Genomic DNA, 22,751 nt, shown 5'->3' on the forward strand with positions numbered 1-22,751 from the left:
TTTGCAGTCTTGGGATTGCAGATCTTTCCCTACTCTTTTAAGTTTATTTAGGCTCCATTAGGGGACGAATGTTCTCGAGGGGAAGATATTGTAACACCTCAAAAATTCATAAATTCAGATCAAATCATGGGAAATCAGGAAAAAAGAAGACTGCTGAATTTTAAGAGAGTTACGAGCAGCATCTACAGACCGTAGATGAGGCTCGTGGATCAAATCAGAAGTAGGAATTTTGGACTGAGATTTACAGACTCAAGCCACGGGTCATAATTTCTTTTACAGGTCATGGATTGGTTTGTAGATCAAAGTCCTATAACATGGATTTCAGCTTGATTTCTACGAAGGAGTTTTATGGCTCGTAAAAGGGACTACGGGTGGTAGATGCCTCTAGTAGATGAAACTTCAGATAGTCAGTATTTCAGCCTAAGTTCTACGGACAGGGATCTACCGTTCGTAGATTGAATCACGAACAGTAGATGACCTCATAGAACCTTCCGAAATCAATTTTTAGTCGGGATAATTTTGGTCTTTTACTACTCTTTTGATCCCTAAACTAAGTTGTTTTGGCATATTCTAAGTGGGATTAAAAGTAATTAGTCGACCACCCCTCTCACGCATACCACCCAAAATCAAAGATCAGTACTCTCAATGTTCCTCTCAAGCAAGAACTAGGGTTCCATAGTTTCAATTCAAGAATTCGAGCTAGGGCTTCCATTCTAGGTATGTGGGATTTCATCAGTGAGTATCTTTCCACCCATTGAGTCCCAAAGAAAACGTAGCTTTTCAGTTCATGATTTCTATAGCAGTTAGAGTTTTATGATAAGTATGATTTCTACTCTAATTCACATTCGTCTTCATAAATTGTTCAAGTATGTGTTTTCAAACTATGATTTAGTATCTCTAAATGGTGTTTTCATGAACCCTCAAAACATAGATATTTTTATGGTTCAAAACCATGTTATTTTAGATCATGCATGTCTCAAATTATTAGTTTTCAAAATTTAGGATGCTTTCAGATAAAGAATCAATTGGTATTTATCAGTTATCAAAATTCATGAACTATTCACTTATAATTAGTAATATTCAGTATTATCAAATTATTACTGTTTACAGTTTTATTACATGTTTTTGTTGCGAGTTTACTTAGCATCGAGCGGACCTAGGAATGAAGGATCACCCGTTAGTTGAGGACTGAGACCTTTAGTAGCAATCCTATCAAAGAATGACAAAAGGTCCCATATTGGTGGTTAATGTGATAGGTGGACTCCTTTTAAGGCTTGGGCAATCCTCCTCCCTTTGAGGGCATCTCCAACCCTACACTTTATTTTACTCTCCAAATATAGAGTTCTCTATTTTTTCAGACAATCAACTCCAACCAAATTCTCTATTTTATTCTCTAAAAAGAATCTTTTTCTCTCTCCAAACCATAGTTAAGAGCTTATGTTGAGTTGTAAGATATTTGCCCAAAATTACATTGTAGCCCTTGCAAAGGCCTCCTATAACAACCTTACTTATATTTGAATACAAATATAGACGGAAGGAGTTTAGTGAAAAAAAGAGACACGGAGGGAATAATTGGCAATTATTAAAGAGTCAGGATTAGAGATTATTAAATGAAGCTCAACGGCTGAGATTGACTGAGATCACAACAAATACATGCAGTAGAGAGAGAGAAAGGACAACGCAAATCTGGTATTCTAACAAACTTTCTCAACTTCTTCTCAGCTTCTTCTTCTTATTTCTATTCTCTTCTAACCTTCTTCTTCTTCTTTCCCTTTTTCTGAATCGGGGCTCTATTAGTGAAGAAACCTTACTTGTTCTCTATTTTATCAATCATTTCCATTTTATTGAATTTTTTGTTTCCAATTCCAGATAATAGAAAATTGTTCCAAAAACCTATTGTGCTGAAAGTTTACTGTTTTATTGAATTCCGATTGAGTTCATAACAATTGGTATCAGAGCCGTTGCTTCCCCAGGCGATAACAATCTACTCATGGCAGAAGGAACAAGGATGAGACTCATGGATGAGAAACTAGCTCAACATGATGAATTGTTGGTCGAATTGAGGAATGGCCAACAGGCCATAAATGCTACTCAAACAGGGATACAAGGAACTTTGGAGCTGCTTTTGGATCAACTCACTACAATGGAGAGGGGCCACAACAAAGGTTAGGAAAATTCTCTTCATAGAGGTGATGGTATTCTCCCTAATCCAGTTCCCGACGGGCGTCCAGGTCGACTGAATCAGGTAATTCCTAACCCTAAGTGGGAGCTTCCTAGCTTTGAGGGTTCTAACCCTAAGGTTTGGGTACGTAAATGTGATCGGTACTTTAACTTGTATCGAACCCCTGAGGATCAGAAGGTGGACGGGGCTGCTCTTTATCTAAATGGGGATGCTGAAACTTGGTACAATTCCTTAGTATTGAGTAGGGGGCCCGTCTCATGGGCTAAGTTAAAGGAGGAGATATCTGATAGGTTTGGAGATATTTTAATGGAAGATATGGTGGAGGAGTTTAATAAGCTTAGCCAAACTGGAGATGTCAGGGATTTTTTGAGGAAATTTGAGGATTTGAAGGCTGAAATGATCACGCGAAATCAAGCTTTAAACGAGTCTCATTTTTGTCTAGCTTTATTGGGGGCCTTAAGGAAGAGATTAAATTTGATGTAAAGATGCTCAAACCGACCACCCTAAGCTTTGCTATCCAGCAAGCTAGGATGCATGAAAAAGCTATAGAAGCTACCTTGAAGAAATCTAACGTGGCCACTAAAGCCAGTGGGAATAACGTGTCTGCAAGTAGTTCTATGGCAACTAGGCTAGGGTCAATGAATGCTAGCCCGACACCTGCACCACTTCGGCTAAGTTTTGAAGTGTATGAACACAGAAAAGCCCACCAGTTGTGTTTTAGATGTGGTGAGAAGTATGGATTGGGCCATAGGTGCAAGATAAGGCAATTACAATGCATCTCTGGGTCTCCCGAAGAGTTGCCTGTCATATAGGAGGTACCACCAGAAATTGAGATTGAGGTTGCCGGGAAATGGAGTTCATAAATTACTTGAGGCCGTGTGTCTTAGCGCAATGTCTGGCAACTGGAATGGGGTTAACACTATATTAGTTCCTGGCTTCATTAAGAAGAGAACTCTATCAATCCTCGTGGACTCGGGTAGTACTCATAGCTTCATCAATATAAGAAAGGTGTTGAAAACAAGGTGGCTAATGCCTTGTCTAGGCGATTTGAGGACAGAGAAGCAGATGTAACCACTAATTCAGCTTGTGTACTAGCTATGAGCGCTATGGTGCCTACTTGGGTCCAAGAAGTGAGTAAGAGTTATGAGGAAGACCCTGAAGTGTGTGCCTTAGTTTCTGAATTTTCTGTGAATCACCTAGGTCCTCATATCTATCACTACTCTTCTGGAGTTCTCAGGCGAAAAGGTAAAGTTTACATTGGTGGTAATGGTGGTCTGAGACAACAATTGGTTTCAACATTTCATGACTCGCCAATTGGGGGTCATTCTGGTCAACTGGGGACTTACATGAGGCAGTCTCAAAAAAAATTTGGCCTGGCATGAGACAGATGGTTCGACAACATGTATAATCTTGCGATGTGTCCCAAAGGAGCAAAGATGAAAAATGTTCCTTATCTGGGACTACTCCAACCCCTTCCTATTCCTGACCAGGCTTGGAGGCATGTGAGCATGGATTTTATAGAAGGACTGTCGAAATCTAGAGGCAAAGAGGTAATCCTGGTAGTTGTAGATTGAAGAACAAAGTTTGCCCATTTCATGACCTTGTCCCACCCTTTCACAGCCAGCACAGTTGCTGCTAAGTTTTTCAAACATGTGCATACACTCCATGGAATGCATGTTGTCTCTGACAGGGATAGCATTTTTTTGAGTAACTTTTGGCAAAATCTGTTTAGATTGTTAGGAACCCAGCTGCACCTTGGTACTGCCTATCACCCTCAAAGTGATGGACAAACTGAAAGAGTTAACAAATGCATTGAGAACTATCTCAGATGCATGACCTCTAGTAGGCCTACTCAGTGGAAAGAATAGATACCTCTCTCGGAATGGTGGTACAATACTAATTTCCACACAAGTATTCAATGTAACCCTTTTGAAACCTTATATGGGTACACACCACCTTATTTGACCTTTGGTCCTATGAAAGACACTACACTTCCTGCAGTTGAGGATATCATCATGAAGAGACAACAGATGCAACAACTTATGTTGGATAATTTGTTGAAGGCTCAAGAGAGGATGGAAATGTAGCTGATCAAAGGAGGCCTGAAAGAGAGTTTAAGGTTGGTGACTGGGTGTTTCTCAAGTTACAGCCCTATAGGCAGACCTTGCTGGCCCTAAGAAAGAACCTTAAGCTAAGTTCCAAGTATTATGGTCCCTATGCAGTGATAGACAGAGTCGGGAAAGTGCATACAAGTTGAGTCTGCCAGCTGATTCCAGGGTTCACCCCGTCTTTCATGTGTCCCTTCTTAAGAAAAAGGTTGGCAACAGGGTGGTGGTGCAGTCTGCTTTGCCCCTTACTAGTGAGGATGGTCAGTTTCTAGTTAAGCCACTTCACATATTACAGAGGCAGATGGTACGCCATGGCAATACAGCTGGAGTGAAGGTTCTAATTCAATGGTCTAACCTTCCTCCTGAGGATGCCACATGGGAGGATTATGAATTTTTGAAGGGCAAGTTCCCTGATTTTGATGTTCATCCTTGAGGACAAGGATGTTTTCCAAGCGGCAAGGTGTAACAACCTTATATTTGAATGCAAATATAGACAGAAGGAGTTTAGTGAATAAAAGAGACACTGAGGGAATAATTGGCAATTATTAAAGGGTCAGGATTAGAGATTATTAAATGAAGCTCAACGGCTGAGATTGACTGAGATCACAACAAATACACGCAGCACAAAGAGATAAAGGACAACGCAAATCTGGTATTCTAACAAACTTTCTCAACTTCTTCTCAGCTTCTTCTTCTTCTTTCTATTCTCTTCTAACCTTCTTCTTCTTCTTTCCCTTTTCAGATCTGAATCTGAGCTCTATCAGTGAAGAAACCTTATTTGTTCTCTATTTTATCAATCATTTCCATTTTGTTGTAATTTTTGTTTCCAATTCCAGATAATAGAAAATTGTTCCAAAAAACTATTGTGCTGAAAATTTACTGTTCTATTGAATTCCTATTGAGTTCATAACACCTCCATCATCCTTCCTAAGGAATAAGTAATCACTTTGAGTCTTAGCCACCGTGCTACGGAAGGTAACCAAGTGGTTCCCCTTAGGAAAACTAGAATTTGCTACCACTATCTCAAAAGCTATAGCGAAATCCAAAAGTGCAACTCCTTCAATTCGATCCCCAAAAGCAAAACTTCTATGCACATCGTCATAACCCCTAAAGAATATCGAATGTGGCCACTGAAATCCACTCCTACCAATAGCATTTCAATGGAAAGGATTCTTCTCAAAACCTCATCCAAATCCTCCCAAAACGCTTTTGACTTCCTCATCCAAGCCCTCTTGAGGCGTGTAAGTGCTAATAATGCTCCACGTATTCCCTCCCACGACTAACTAAACCGACATAATCATATCATTAACCCTCCTGACCTCTACCACTTGCTCCCTAAAATACCAATCAACTGATATGCCTAATCCATTACTATTCCTACCCTCTCCCGAGTACCACAACTTCAACCCATCCACATCCTGAGCCTTAGTCCCAACCCACTTAGTTTCCTAGACACAAGCTATACTAATGTTCCTCTTCCTAAGGATCTTTACTCGCTCTATGGATTTCCCTGACAATGACCTTATGTTGCACAACCCTAATCTCAATCTAGACGCTCTCTGAACCCACTATTGCATACTTTAATGTTCAGCTAGCACTAAAAAGACTACTCCTAATAGAAGAGGTAGAAATTCCAAGTATTTCAGCTGGAACAACTATGTACATATTGTTTTCTAAACCCTCGCCTCCGTACCCAATCAACAACATGACCCTACTCTACAATCGCCAGCCACTCAAGTAGAAGGAAGTAATACATGCAATGAGGGACTACATACAAGAATCAACATGATAATACATGTAGGCAGACAAGCAAACAAGAAAGGGCAGAGGAGAAAAGTGTTTTCCAGCATTGTACTATGATCGACTTGCAAAACTAAGATATACAAATCAGACAAATATATGGTTGTAAATTGATCCCACATGTTTCAGAGAAAGACTTGTGATACAGTTAGAATTATGCTTTTGAGTTGTAGTACCTTAATTTTACTGCTTTAGTATTTTGAATAAATCTTAGTTAATAGTTGGTTAGCTAGTTTTTTCCTATTAATTAGTATTAGTTTGTTAAGATATATTTTCCAGGGATACTCTGGGCTAGTTTACCATTATCTTTTTACTGCTTTTGTTCTTATAAATGTAGAGTTCAACAAGGTAAAATAAAGCAATTCTCATTGATCTCATTGCAATGTTTTTCTCTCGTTATTCTTTCTATTATTTTTCAATTTCTTTGCTAAGAACCCAACAAAATACTTATAGATTGGTCAAGTAATGGGTTAGAAAGAAAGAAAACACTTCAAATTATGTAAAAATACAAAAATAACATTTACTAGATTAGCTTGGACGAGAAGATAGAAAATTGAGTAATAAACTGCTAAAACCTCTGACTCAGATTGCCCAAATGAAGTGGCCCGAAAACAATCAACATCCGGCCGCTGTGCGCCTTGAAAATGCCCAACATCCCATTCATAACCTTCCAGAAAATCAAACTACACTATATTAGAAGAAAAGGCAATTGAAATATTCAATTATAAAAAAGAAATAGCAACGCAAAAGTTGACATTTACAGAGTATAATAGGATGTTTCACCTTAAGCGGTTGTCTGGTCTATAGGCAAGACTGGAAATTTATACTTGGTCAAGAAATAGTTCCAATTCTAGGATTGACAGATTCTTGTGTTCTTCTGAGTGGAACGATCTATTTGGTGCAATCAAACAATTCAAACTCCATGTATCATCTGGATCACTGTCCAGTACTCCTAGATTGCGGCCATTGGTCTAGAAAGGCGAATTATTCTAATTTGAAATACATGGTTGGAGCACCTGACATGAGGAATTGGACAGAAATTGGTGGACAACTTTCAGTAGTTTGGGCGGTCCGCACTTATTTTTGCTAAGAGACTTAAGATTAATGAATGGAACAAGTCCTGTTTTGTTGATTAGGAGAGTGTTGAGCTGGCTTCTTACCAACTTATGGATGTTGCAAGGATATGGTTTGATCAGTGGAAGAAGACTAAGGGCCTGTTTGGCCATGCAATGAATCATGAGATGAAGTTGAACATGCAATTTGAACTTTTTATGTCGTATGTTTTACATAAACATAAAAACCTTATAAGTTGTAAAAACTATTAAAATTGTCCCAATTCATTCTACGATCGTACCAAATAAGCAAAAATTTTATAAAATCGCATAATACACTATCATAAAACTATTCTTAAGAAAAACACAGCATTTATTGATCAACTTTAATTGAATAAAACATAAAATTAAACATAAGTTGTAATGTACTAGTCTTTAATATAATCCACCCACATAATACAAACAACCTTCTAATGTTGAACTTGCATTTCTCGATCATATAACCATTCCCATGACTTTATGGGCTATCTTTCAAGTGTGCGACTAAATCATTCAGAGATAGGGAGTGCCTCGCGGATTTCTACTCTTATGGCTCGCGCCAGGCAGGACTGGGATCGCAGCCAACTGGGAAGCCCTTCCCACTTCATCTCTTATATATATATATATATATATATATATATTATATTATTATATAATGTAGATGATGATTGATTGAAGATTCCCTTTCTACAATAAGCCTACGAGATGAATTGGACCTCAGCCCGAAGAGCGCGTGCATCCAAATTTAAAATTAAATAAGATATCATTTAACTAAATCATATGAAAATTAAACTTAAATTATAAAACAATCAATAGTATAAATCAAAGCTAACAGAGAAAAATTAAGAAAAATAATTTTAGCTACTAGTTGAATACACTCCCTTCGGTTCATATCAAATGAATTGTTGGGACCTTTTTCGTGAACTTTTTGTAGTTCAAGAGAATTCTTTAGTCTTTTTTTTTCCATATTTACCTTTTATTTTATTGAGATTCTTAACTATTTTAAAAAATAATTTAGAAATAATCAAAAGAATAATAATAGAGAGTGACCTTTAAGTATATCTTTAAATGTAATTTCTTAATACTATTAACTCAAGGCTAGAAATAGAAAGATGTAATTTCTTAGTACTATTAATTCAAGGCTAGAAATAGAAATTTTTGTTTCTTTCCTTTGTTTTAAAAAAATAGAATAATGCGCTACAAACTGGAATCGAACTCGGGACGTCAAACACTCAAATGAGTAAGCTTACTGCTGAACCAACACCGCTCCTTATGTACAAGTGTGTTTATTTATCTGTATATTCAAATAATATTCGTCTAATTTTCCGGTGAAAGGTGTTCGACTGACCACCCTTACTGTGTTGTAGCTCCGCCCCTGGATATGGAGCTATATAATGAAATGGATCTTGGAGTTAAAATGCTATTGCTATTGAGATTGAGATTTTTGTTATTTACTAGTTTTTCGAAGTTTTGCACAAAATAATATTGCACATTTTTTTGTGAATGTTCAATGTGGATCATAATATATATCTCTTATTCACACGAACCTATGAAGATGGTCAATGAAAAATTTTATTAGTTAAATGCAATAATGTATATATTTATTTCAATTTGATGAGGTTCAATCATGTAATTCGTCGTATCTCACTAATATTACTTTATTGACGATATTTGTTGTGTATTTTTCTTGTCATCTAACAAAGATGTGCTTTGCACGTGTATCCACTTAACCTGTTTAGATGTCATATGAATATGTGGAGAACAACTACATTTTATTTTTTAGAACTATTTTTGTATATTAATCTTTATTTTGTAAGTTATAACATAATAGATGACGTTCTTTTTGTTGGCTCTCATATTTGACTTCTTGATTGACTGTCTACATAAATCAAAGATAGTTATTTGACTGTCCATAGTTAACTAAGAAACGTTTCCTTTTTTTATACCGGAAAAACTAAAAATTAAAATTAAAGAATATATTTTATCTATGAAATCATATATATAATCACTTGTTTATCTTACACCCAACAAAGATATAGTTCATATACTTGTAAGCAATTTTCAATTTATTCAACCAAGTATGATTCATCCAAGGAAAAATAACAACACAGTGTTATTACATATATAGGGGCAGTATAATAATATGAAAAATTATTGGTCAAAAGTTATAAGAAAAGATGAAACATAGAAATAATTAATGTAATAACTATAAAAATTCATAATATTATTACTAAAGAGTGTAAAAGAGTGTGAATAACATTTGCAATAATTTGTAATAACTAAGAGAATTTTTAATGTTATAACTAATGAATTAACGTGCAATAGATGTACTTCAAATAAATTTTAAATTTACATAAATAAATAGGACTTTTAGTTAATGTTACTATTTTTTATAGGTATGAACTTTTCTTCGTCAAAAATACTGAAATATTAAGAAATAGTAAATTAGTAAAACAAAAGGGCAATGTTTACATACAAATAACTATTTTGAAGCAAACTTACAAACAATCTAAATCGCATAAGTAGCATTGATAAATAAAGTCATCTTTCCTCTTGAGCATAAAAAAAAAAAATCGTGACAATTCTTTAACTCTTGAGAAGTTTAGTAATTTTGGGACAAGATATTCAGAAACATATATCTACATCACAAGAGAAATTGTTAACAAAAACTAATGAATTTATACTACAATAAATATCAAACTAATACAAACTTTAGTTGGGGTTATTACAAGTCATATGAACTTTTCTTTGTTGAAAATACTGAAATATTAACAAATAGTGAATCAGTAAAACAAAAGGGCAATGTTTATATAGTAATAACTATTTTGAAGCAAATTTCCAGACAATCTAAATCACAAAAGTAGCATTGATAAATAAAGTCATTTTTTTGTCTTGGGCATCAAAAAAACAAATCCTGACAATTTTCTAACTCTTGAGAAGTTTAATAATTTTGGAAAAAGATATTCAGAAGCATATATCTACATCAAAAGAGAAATTATTAACAAAACAAATAAATTTAGACTGCAATAAAAATTAAACTAATACAAATTTCAACTGGCGTTATTACAAGTCATATAAAATTTTCTTCGTAAAAAATACTTAAATATTAAGAAATAGTAAATCAATAAAACAAAAGGACAATATATAATAATAACTATTTTGAAGCAAACTTCCTGACAATCTAAATAATAAGTAACACTAAAAAATAAAGTCACTCTTTTGTATTGAGTATCAAAAAACAAATCGTGACAATTCTCTAACTCTTGAGAGGTTTAATAATTTTTGAAAAAGATATTGAGAAATATATATCTATATCACAAGAGAATTTGTTCACAAAAACAAATGAATTTAGACTACACCATGTTAACTTCATATATTGGAACATTACGTACTGTGTATATACTAAGCAAAAAAATAATTATTATATCATCAGAACTATTTTCCTCAACTACTCGAGGTTAAAGAATTTTTTTTTTTTTTTTTGATGACAAGGGAAACCCGCAGCCGCTACCCTTTGGGTACGCACAGGGTAAAACCCCCGCTCCTATGCAATAGCTCGCAAACTACATAGGAGAGGTAACCCGCACTAGGCAAGCCTGGTGCGACGAGCTCGACCTAGAAGGCAAACCCCTTGCTTTCGCTGGCAAGGGGTTTCGAACTTGAGACCTCCAACATGGAAGTCCCAAGCTCAAACCACTGGGCCACCCCGAAGGGTTGACCTATTGCGCCCTTGTAAAGCAATGAAACTGATGTACCTACCATGTTCATTGAATTTAAGAGTACAAAAGAACTCTATGTAATTGATTAGCAGGATTATCCACTTGTTTTAAAGCTTAAATGATAAGACTTCAGGTGTGAAATTAAGGATTTTCACTGACAGTCTAGTTCTTAGAGAGGGATAAATATTTGATTTGAAGGTCGATTTGATATCAGATTTAAAATTTGAAAATAGTTTTGAACTCATGGGATTATGGATGAAGTAAAATTATGATCATGTTGGAATTTGACCCTAGTGCTCGAGTTTGACTTTCTTATTGACTTTGACTTCAAATTTGTTTAATATTAAAACATGGGCATCGTTGAACTCATTTAACCCAATAGAGTAATCTTTTGAATAGATTGGGAGTATTCATAGGCTTTAAGAAGGGAAAGCTATTCCTAGAGACTAGGGAGCTTTGGAAAGAGGTAAGTTAAGGCTTTAAGTTCAACGAGAGAATTATTCCCAAATTAACTTAACTGATATATTATGTATATGGGGTGACATATAGACAAGGTGACAAGCACTTGTGCGGTCACTGGGTTATTTGTGGGGATATTATGTCATTTCATGCCAACTTTCCATTCGTTATTTATTGCATGACTATTTGATCACACTCAATGCTAGTGATGATGTTATAGGCATTGTTTACATGCTAAATTGCCTGTTATGAGTTATGTGCACATTAGATTACATGTTAGCTGATAGTCATATTTTGTTTGTATGCTTTGTAATTGGATACACTATATATAGAAATATCTAGATTTGGATATGACATGTGAGTTGTCCGTGCAACACGTGGGTATGGATTAGTTCCTCATGAGTAACGTATTACTAGGTCATCCGGAATAGTGTACATACAAGTTTATCATACCTTTCCCTAATTAATGACTCTTATCGTTGTATATCTTTATATGTTGTATATGTCGCATACCTCTTATGTTGGATTTGATGCATATATCATTATGCCTCATTTGTACAAATTTGTTTGTCATATCGTGTTTACTTCTGTTGAGTCATCTATCTATTGACTGCACACGTTATAATGGGTATTTTGAAGCAACCTACCTTATTGAAGTTGGTTCATGATACTTATTGAGTACACCTGATTTACTGTACTCATACTACATTTATTGCACATTTTGTGCAGGTGTTGATCCCTGTGCTAGCACAGAGTGTGGTCAGCTGTAGAAGCAGACTTGGAGGAAGACTTGGAGGTTTCATAGTGAGATGCTTGGTTAGTTTGCAGCACCGTGTACTCCTTCCATCTCATTTACTATTGTTCTATTTCAATTCAGACAGTGTTACTTTGAGACTTGTGTATTTATTCTTTCTTCTTCTTTTTTTTTGATGACCATGGTGTCCGGACCAGCTTTCGCGCACCTCGACTCATTCCATGGGATACCTACCATCTCCCACTAGCAACAGCCGCCAACAGGTACCAAGTATCTCTGTCCACCAAGGCTAGGATAGATGGGATGAGTCACCTAGTGTTTTTGTCTCCGTTGGGATTAGAAGCACTTGGTTGTTTATTCTGCTTTTTCCATAGTGTCAAAATTAAATTTCATTTTATGATTTAAAGACTTATCGTTTTTGTTAAATAAATGGACATTGGGCCTAACTCAATCCCGAAAGCTAGCCCATGAGAAAAGGATTGTCCAGGACCATATAAAGAGTCCAACTGCAACTTATCCCACAGATGTGGGACTCCAATCCCTGCAAGTCCAGGACTGGACATCTAGAGTGTGCACAATATAAGACGGGAGGTCCAAACAATAAATTGGGATTGGCCTGGCTCTAGTACAATGTTAGAGAATGGACAATTTTGAAAGCTTATTACTATTTCTTAATAGTGGAATTGGTTTATGTATGCAATTGGTCCGCATACAGGGTTGGGGGTAGGTGTCTCGTGGCTTAGGTAAATTGGGTCGTGACAACCTGTCTACAATTTTCACTTTCTGTAATTTTTGTTCTTCCCTCTTTCTTTTTTATGAGGTGAAGTTTTTTCTAATTATTTCCTCGTTTAGATGATTATTATAGTCGCACACGCTTATTTCCAAAAACTCTTATGGTGACGCTGCAGCTATTTCGGATAACAACTCTAGGGACAGGACATCTGTTTCCAGTGACTATTTGGAGCACATCACACCTCTTTTCCTCTTCTCGGTGACTGTTATGGCAACATAACACAACTTCCAGTGACCATGTTAACAATACAGCCTCTTTCCAACCACTATGCATACCATTATTTTGACAGCAACTTTTATAATAAAGAGTCTGGTGACTTCCCTACAAGTTATTAGCAACTATTAAGTTATCTATGTTTTCAAATAAGAGAACTTAGGGTCATAGGGTGGGTTTCCCACATTGCATCTGAGGAGACACCTCTGATGTAATATTAGTATACTAGGATGTTAGAGTTAAATGTTGTATAATTAGGTCCTCATAGGTTAAATGTAAGAAGTTGCTTGAGTGTCACACCTATTATAGGTGTGCTTTACAATCCATGTCATTCCAACATCTCTCCTCTTCTCTTATCTCACACGGTCCCTTCTCCCCAAAAGAATATCCCTCACCAGTGGGATAAACAATCTCATGGGGGAGGGTGGAAGTATTTGTAATTTTACAAGAAAAACAGATTTATTTTCTCTGAGCAGGGTGAAACTTTGAACGAGCAGCATCAAGTGTTGGCCACATTACTCAATCAGGCCAACCCCAAAACTAAGACCATAAATGTAACAGGAAACTGAAAGAAGGATACTTACGGTTTCTCACGTCAAGAAGTATAAAACTGGGATTGAAATTTCCATGTGATGAATTATTAGTGTTATTTACAGCTTCCAATCTCTTCCTCCATTCAGATGGTGCCAAAGGAGCTGCTCTCATTGATGGATCAAGCAAAGGAAGGTGAGAAATCCCTCCCTCCAACTGTTAACCAAATGTTAAAATATCATTTTATGCTTTAAAAGCGAGAGAAAAAGATATTCATTAGGTATATATGCCGGTTCTCTATAAGTGGATAAACTTTCGTCAACTCCCAAGATATAGTGACAAGTCCCTCAAACCTCATTAAGCCACTACTTAAAAGATGCTAAGATATGCCCATATGAGCCCATCAACCCCAATTATTTTCCTTTCAATACGTACCTTTGCTGACCTTCAATTTCATTTAACATCTAAGATTCTCCAAAAATTAAGAAAGATGTGTAAATAATTTGAAGATACAAATGCACAGGTTTTAAGAACAGTTGAATTACTAATTCCCCATGCAAACCTCTAGGAGACCGATCTGAATATATACTGTGTCCAATATCTACCTCCTCTACAGTCGATCTTAAATTGAAATACTCTGCCGAGCTAACCTCCTACATGATCAGCCTTAAAGTGGCTTATTCCGCTGAGCTACTTCAAGTTTGTAATGATCACTTGAGAAAACAACATCTTGGGAAAGCTTTAGCAGATACGCTACTAAGTTCATCACTTCATTTTGCTCCTTCTTTAAAAAAAAAAAAAAATCCTTTAGCTGGCCTAAGGGTATAAAATCATATGAATTTTATTAACCAAAAGATGTTGCTAAAATTTCCAAGCACATAATTCCATTCACGAAGCCCTGAGGACTCATTTAAATCCAAAAAACCAAACTAAAATCCAACTAATGTTGCACATTTCACAAGGTTTGAACTGTCTATAACTAATGAAGCCCTCAAAGGAACATCAATCTAGGAGACTTTTGAGGCTATATGCTTCCTAGTGTAAACTTATTTATTTTTTGGGTAAGGTAACATTTGTATGTATAAGCACAAAACAGTACATGATTAGACTGAAACCTTACATAAGAGTGACCAAAAGTAAGCAAAAATCTACCTTCCTCCGAAGAACCTAATGTATCAAGGATAGATATTTATCTTAGATTTTATATTTTATTTTTTGAGAATGGTAAACTTATCTTCCGGGTAGAATTGGCTGCACCAAAAACAGAGAAGTATAATACAGTTGAGTTTGATCTGATGTATTGTATTGCTGCTGTTTACAAAACACCTAGAATTCTTTTCTCTCCATATTGCCTACCAAATGCATGCAGGGACCATCCTCCATCTTCCTCGATCATCTTCTCCAGCTCCAGCTACTTCCCAACTAAAGAGAGTTTCAGTAATCTTTCTAGGCATTGTCCATGCTAGCCTATGCCTGTGAGATTAATGCGAGTGGAAGTTGTGAAACACCCAATGATGTCCTGCTTGAGCACCTCACAACATCTGATAAAGGATCCCATTGTAAAATCATCAGACCTAGAGCCTTATCCATAGCACACATTTTCAAACACCCAAAAACTTTTTGTTCTTGAAATCTGCTTTGCAAAAGATCCTTTCCTTCCTTAGAAACTGTTGGAGAGTTCCAAAATTGGTTGTTGGTCTCCATTCTACAGTCTCAGTATAGATTTTTTTTGTAGAAATCCAACATCTCATCATTGATTGTCAGAGGATCTGAGATTAATTCATCCTGGATCAATAAATAATAAATGTTGTTGCATCGTTTATAGCCATTAGCAGTTTTATGAAAGAACTTAGTATTTCTGTCCCTTTCTTCAGCCAGATGGCCTTGGATATCTGCCTCCATGCCACATCTTCATGTTTCAGCAGTTCTTCATAATTCATCAGCAAGGATGCCCTCTCCACAATTTCCCCTCAGTTAAAGTTGTCTTCCAGTACTCTGTCCAACACTGCTAGCTGGATTAGCAAGTTAGACTTTTGTACCTTCAAGTTGCCTTGGCCCCTTTTACTCCACACCTTACTTTACCTTTCCAAGCTTTCATTTTAAAGCTACATAATTAGGTTTTCCTAAGAAATAAAATGACGTCCACCAACTCATAACTCTTTCAACAAATCTATCCGTCTTCAGACACCAATTGCCAAACTTGAAATATGACCACAATGCAATACAACAAATACACGTCATTCTTTGAAGGAGAGATTGCTTGATGTTGCTAAAGCAGTTATCCCACTCTTCAGAAATCAAGATTCTGGCAGTTCTTAAGGCAGTAATATATGTATCCCCTCTGTACCAAGTATAAGCACCTCCCTCTAGCTGAAGATCAATAAGACTCGTGTCTTCTATAAAGTCTGAGAATTCCACCATAGCTGTGGACTTCTCTTGCAATATTTTTTTCTTGTAGGAAATCTAATTATATTGAAGTCCCAACAGATTGCCCATGGGCCTTCCATTGGACCCCTTACAGCACTTATTTCCTCTCATACCTCTCTTCTTTCATTGTCCCAGTTTGGAGCATTTACTCCTGTAATGTGGCAATCAAAGTCCTGCAACTGGCCTTCAAATCTGCAGGTCAGAGTATGTATCCCAATTTGAAGAGCCTCCCCACTCCATACCCTCCTATCCCATACCACCAAGATTCCCTCTCTGGTTCCACTGGCCTCTAGACAGGCATAGATTTCCCATCTTCCTCCCCGGAGTTACTTTACAAGGTCTTCTACACCCCCTGCAGCTTTGTTTCTGTAAAGATATGGCACCTGGGCCTATCTCAACCCCAAAAGTTAGCTCTTGAGGGGAGGTTTGTCCAAGTCCATATAAGGAGATCAAATTCCCATCCCTGTACCGATATGGGACATCTTAACACTCCCCCGCACACCCAGACCTCAACTGGAGCGTGAACACTTCTAAATGCGGACCCATCATCGGTGAACAACAAATTGGGATGGGTCTATACCATGTAAAGATATAGCACCTGGGTCTAACTCAACCCCAAAAGCTAGCTCTTGAGGGGAGGTTTTTCCAAGCAAATTCTCATCTCTCTACCGATGTGGGACATCTTAACAATTTCCTTCAAACATACAACATTGGCACCTGGTCAAGTAAAGAACTCTTCACCGGCCTCTTTTTATCCATGTTATTTAATCCCCTCACATTCCACGTGACTAATTGGATCTTCATTGATAATTAAAGTCAAAGCCCTTCACCTGCTCCTGTTTCCATTGCTTTTTAATTTAATGACAGATAGACCAATCCTTTCAACTTTTGTGTCCCCTTGAACTTGTTTTCCTTGATAGTAGTGTTTGATTCCGTCCTCCTTGCATGTCTGCTGCTATCAATCTGCATTAGTAATTCCATGGCTTCTTCCTCATATCCCCAAAAATCAACTCCAAACAATTTGCTTAATTTGACCAAATATTGATTGACCCATATAGGTGTATCCCCTTTTGTCTGAGCAATCACCTTGTTGCCGAACTAAAATTGGTTTGGCATCTTCAACTTCCCAGATTTCCCCACCATCCACAGATTCTAATTGCAAAACTTGATTATGATCTTCAATGTAGCAGTTCATCTTTGATTCCTCTATTACTGCAAGAGACATATTACCACTAGTATTCGTCATTTGTGTATCTTCCCCTACACTAAAGTTTTTTCCTCTTCTGCATGCAGACTATTTGTAAAATCAATTCTCGTCAAGTCCACTGATGACCTGTTAGAAATAGGCGTAGAAGGAGATGATTTTCGTTGCAACACTTTGACGGGTGTGCTTCTGTTACCCTCTTCTTCAATCATAGTTCTCATCTCAAAAAAAGTATAATCTTGAGTTTTATCCCCATAGAAACTTGCTCCTTCTGTAATTGAGTTGATGTTCGTTGTTTGCTTGAACTTGTGTCTCCAGAAGGTCTGAGTCATTGGGCTCTAAATAATCATGCTTGGACAAGTTCTGCAATTTTGGGGCCCAACTCCTTATTTCGGCCTATTGATTTCATCTGAATAAAAATTTCTGACCCCAACTGCCCAGCTTGCATGTCACGTAGTTGATATTTAAAAGCCGCCCACCCACGTGGACTACGACCTCTGTCTTCGCTAAAAGGCACTGGAAAGTTTTCTCCTATATAGGTAGCAATACCCACTTTACCCAACGGCCCTTCATTTCCACCATGGATGATCTGCTTCCCTCTTCTTCCTGTCGCTGAAACCTCACACCAAATTGGTGTTGGTATATGAATCCATCACATTCCAACTCTTATCTCTAGTTGTACAGCTATTCATTTCCTTTAACCTTAATTCTTGCCCAGTGGAGATGGTTTTTGAGTTTTGTTTCTTCTTCAGTTCCAATCCAGCCACCTCACATGTCGCTGACTTGTCTGAATGTGGTTTGAGACCATAATTCACAGGCACCCCTAGAGATGAATCCAGACCTAATTTCTGGGAATTTCGTCCGGCCAGCACCCTGAAGGAGACCACCATTGTAGTCATTTTGAGCTTGTTCCAACTCCACTCCCCTTGGAGAACATGCATGTTTTGCCTCTTTCCTAGACAGCATCTCGAAGAGGAAATGAGAGTCGTTCATTCCATAAACATTAACTCCATGGGAGGATCTCCAGTTGCTGCTTGCCCCATCTTCAAATGTTGTTCAAAGTCGGAGTTTCATGGATTAGGGCCGAGACACTTTGGGCTATGCATCTTCCGAGTACATCCTCTTCTGAAGGTACTACACTTCCAAGAATAATGATTCTGGTATCAATGCTTTGATCATTGGCTCCTTTATTCCTTCCGTCGCCCATCAGGTGATTTTGAAGGCTTCTATGTATGAAGCTTCAAGTCATGGATACCTAGCTACTGTATTAACTTCCTTTCTTCTGAAGCATTAATGAATCTAATGATTTTCTGTGCTATAAACCCCAAACCAGCTTTTAGTGTAACTTCAGGTGTGATAATAACTGACCTATTGCGCCCTTGTATTTATTTATTTTTTGATGACAAGGAAACCCCACAGCCGCTACCCTTTTGGTGCGCACAGGGTAAAACCCCCGCTCCTATGTAATAGCTCGCAAACCACATAGGAGAGGTAACCCGCAATAGGCAAGCCTGGTGGACGAGCTCGACCCAGAAGGCAAACCCTTTGCTTTCGCTGGCAAGGGATTTCGAACTTGAGACCTCCAATATGGAAGTCCCAAGGTCAAACCACTGGGCCACCCCGAAGGGTTGACCTATTGCGCCCTTGTAAAGCAATGAAACTGACGTACCTACCATGTTCATTGAATTTAAGAGTACAAAAGAACTCTATGTAATGGTTTTTTAATTTCCATCTCCTAACTGTCTGTTTTTGCTCCTTGGAGTAAATACCTAGACTATCCATTTCAAGACTTCAATGCTTATAGTAGCTTTCCTCATCAAATGCCTGATGCGCACTGTCCATTCAAACCAAATTTTTGACCTTGAACTGTACTTAGATGGTGTACATTTAAAACCAAAATCCTTTTTCCCCATCACAAAGAGGAGAAAGGTCAGAAGTGAGAAAAGGGTGGTTACAATTGGGTTGAGAAGAACAAAGAAAGAAATTCCGGTAGAAAAGACACAGGAAAAGGTGTTCTACAATTCTAGGAAGTAGGAGAGCAAAATTCTTGGAGAATGTGCCTCAGAGCATTTCCCAACTTTTTCTTTTCCCTATTTTGTGGGAAGCGAGGTTGAATGGTCCGGACATGTGAGAAGAAGGTGCATGGATGCCCTAGTGCGTAGGTGTGAGAGGTTGGTTATGGATGGAATCAGGAGAGGTAGAGGTAGACCAAAGAAATATTGGGGAGAGATGTTTAGACAGAACATGGCGCACTTGCTGCTTACCGAGGACATGACCTTAGATAGGAAGGTGTGTGGAGGACACGAATTAGGATAGAAGATTAGTATGTGTTAGAGTGGGTAAAAGTCCCACATTGGTTGGGAAATAGACTGGTGGTCTTCTTATATGGACTTGGGCAATCCTACTCTCATGAGCTAACTTTTGGGATTGAGTTAGGCTCAGGTGTCATATCTTTACATGGTATCAGAGCCAGGTCCATCCCTGTTTGGGCTCCCAATCCATGCGCCAGTTGGGCTTGTGCGTGAAGGGGGGTGTTAGAGTGGGTAAAAGTCCCACATTGGTTGGAAAATCGGCTGGTGGTCTCCTTATATGGACTTGGGCAATCCTCCCCTCATGAGCTAGCTTTTGGGGTTGAGTTAGGCCCGGGTGCCATATCTTTGCAGTATGTATGAGTGTGTCCCTTCTAGTAGGTAGGAGTCTTGTGCGCCCTTACTAGTAGTCGTAGGATTACTCTTCTAGTTTTTTGTTCTTCGATTTCTGTGACTTATCTATTATTCCAGGAAATTTGTTTAAAGTAGTATTTTGTCATAGTATGGTTATGTTGCTATCTGTTGTTTTGCTACTATCTATTGTCTATTGTACTTTCATGATGTCTTTTCCTAGACCATTTATTTTGTCATAGTACAGTTATCTTGCTATCTATTGTTTTGCTACTATCTATCGTCTATTATACTTTCATGATGTCTTTTCCTAGAATGTTTTTGTCTTGAGTCGGGGGTCTATTGGAAACAGTCTCTCTACATCACCTCTGAGGTAGAGGTAACGTATGCTTACATACTACCCTCCCCAGACCCCACTGTGTGGGACTACACATTTGCTCTAGTATTTAAGCAAATAGCTAGTGTAAATTTTAGGGAGAAGTAACCAAGAACCAGTGATAAACAGGAAGTGGTTTTGACCAAATACCCATACTTGCATTAGTCTTGTAATTGTTGTGAAAAAACATCCACAAGCCAATGAGTTTCATGCCTGCCTGCAAGAAGGCAAAATCCTGGGCCTAAGAGGCTGCTATATCAAAGCGCAAAGTTCAAATCATAAGTAATAAGCATGTCCTTACTATACATAGTATGACAATTTTGATTATTGGTTGGGAGTAATAAAATGAAAAATAAAACTAGATAAATTCACATGTCCTGAAGAAAAAATATCCCTTTGAGTAACTATCCATGAAATAGCTGGTGAACAAGACAAGCACGCAACATAATGAATGATGGACATGGCTTGCCTGTACAAGAGACGGCTTATAACGCAGCTTCAATCTTGGAAAGGCATGCCCATTAGATGCTGGTGAGATCTGGACAAGAACATCAGAAAATCTGCAGTCCTCCCTTACCCACTTAACATAAGCAAGGGCATCTTTGTTTGGTCCACTGTACTGCACCAACAGGAAGTATCAGAAGACAGAATAACTTTGTTTATCTTATAGCTGGCAGGGATTATTTACTATGGCATGTAGCAAAACTGAGCTGGTAATCTAAAGAAATTTTAGATTAGGACCACTGGAATATGTTATCTTAGGAAAAGATATACATTGAGGACCATGAGCATGCTAATCTAATCATTAACCTGTCCTTTCTGTGCTGATATAAGGAAAAAAAACACTATCTCTTGGGTGAATTACATGGTACTATGGTAGCTTCGCAATATTTCTTTACCACAGGTATGTATTATCTTGTTTCATATCAATCTCTCTATCCTAAATTGAATGTCTAGGTTTCCTTTTCTGTCTGTGCCTAAATTATAACTCGAAGAAAGAAATTTAAAATATAAGTACATCACTTTATACTACTCAAGCAAAAACTCAAAAACTAACTAATGGCCTCCACATGTTCCCTCCCACCAAACATTAAACAACCAATATTTTGAACTCTCAACTGAATAGTAATACCAAGCAGAACCATGAAACTCAAATTTGTGATTAAACAATGGAAATGTCCAAAGCACAAAAGAAAATCAAAAAGAAAAAAACAAACAGTCCTACCTGTGCATTAATTCCCTGTTTGTTTAAATAAATGCGGCCATGTATATCTCTTCCCTGCAATCAAAGGGCAATATCTGTTATAATAATCTGAGTGAAAGAGCATATATTCAGGCATCTCGCTGTTATACATGCTACAGTGTGTAGTAGTTAAAAACCTTCAAATGATAAGAATCAAGTATAAAGAATTACCTCCAAAAAGGAAAGGTGTTTGTTGACCTCCTCTTCTGGGTCTTCAATAAAAACAAAGCGGTAGAAATTTACCACTATAAACTCTTCCTCATTGTCAATTTCTTTAGGAACTTCCAACCAATCCCCATTTAAAGACAACCAGAAGCTTTTACATCTTAACGGCAAAACCCTCTTCTTATTATTATTCATAGTAGTAGCACCAATTTTTGGAATATTCGGAAAACATCTACTTGGTTCGTTACAGGCAAGTAGAAATGGCTTTGCCACGTTCAGCAATGTAAACGACCTCATCAAGTTTACTCAATGCTATTTGAATTCAATTTGAAATTGGGAGAGAAGACGCCATGGAATGGAACATTTTAATGGATAACACTTGAGAAAATGATCAAAATGGTCCTTAATGTATGACTTTGATTTCATTTGGTCCTTAATGTATGCACTTGATGGAAATAGTCCTTTATGTATCATAAATTGTGATCAATTTGGTCCTTAACCCTAAAATTAATAATTTATTTTATTTTTCCGTCAAAATACACGGAATATGTAAAAGATGCGCTCGTTCAAGACTTTCCTTCCCCTGTTTCCAAAAATTCCAAAATGGCACATCAATTTTTTTTAACCAAAAGGGCAAAATCGCTCCTGACAGAGCGATTTTCTTCTGACAAAATTGACGTTGTTACTCCTTTAAAAAACATAAAAATCGTTGCCGATCCAAAAAAAAATTTCTTTTTTCTTTAAAATCGCTGCTGTGAATTTTTTTTTAACAACGCTGCCCCAACATCGTTTAAAAAATAGAAATAGCTGCTATAGCAGCCATTTTCTTTAAAAAGTTTAAATTTTTTTTATTAAAAATTCCCGAGGCGAGGACTGCTTAAAAAATAATGGGAAATCGCTCATTAATTTTTTTTAAAATAATTGCTGCCATTAAATTTTAGGGTTAAGGACCAAATTGATCACAATTTATAATACATAAAGGATCATTTCCATCAAGTCCATACATTAAGGACCAAATGGAATCAA

General features: G+C 37.2%; 1 protein-coding gene across 1 annotated transcript in view; it reads right to left on the minus strand.

Annotated features, from left to right (window-relative positions):
- Window positions 1-22,098, minus strand: part of LOC125812772 (rhodanese-like domain-containing protein 8, chloroplastic) — a 28,090-nt gene extending 5,992 nt beyond the window's left edge. The window contains exons 1-5 of the mRNA XM_049492245.1: window positions 21,732-22,098; window positions 21,543-21,596; window positions 20,787-20,936; window positions 13,704-13,866; window positions 6,666-6,757 (exon numbers count right to left, since the gene is read on the minus strand). Coding sequence (XP_049348202.1) covers window positions 6,666-6,757; window positions 13,704-13,866; window positions 20,787-20,936; window positions 21,543-21,596; window positions 21,732-22,022 — 750 coding nt within the window. The 5' untranslated portion in view covers window positions 22,023-22,098. The remainder of the gene's footprint in view (window positions 1-6,665; window positions 6,758-13,703; window positions 13,867-20,786; window positions 20,937-21,542; window positions 21,597-21,731) is intronic.
- Window positions 22,099-22,751: the final 653 nt, after the last annotated feature.

The sequence above is a fragment of the Solanum verrucosum genome, unplaced genomic scaffold (genome assembly GCF_900185275.1).
Source record: "Solanum verrucosum unplaced genomic scaffold, falcon-dt-bn FXZP01000204.1, whole genome shotgun sequence".
NCBI classification, from domain to species: Eukaryota; Viridiplantae; Streptophyta; class Magnoliopsida; order Solanales; family Solanaceae; genus Solanum; species Solanum verrucosum.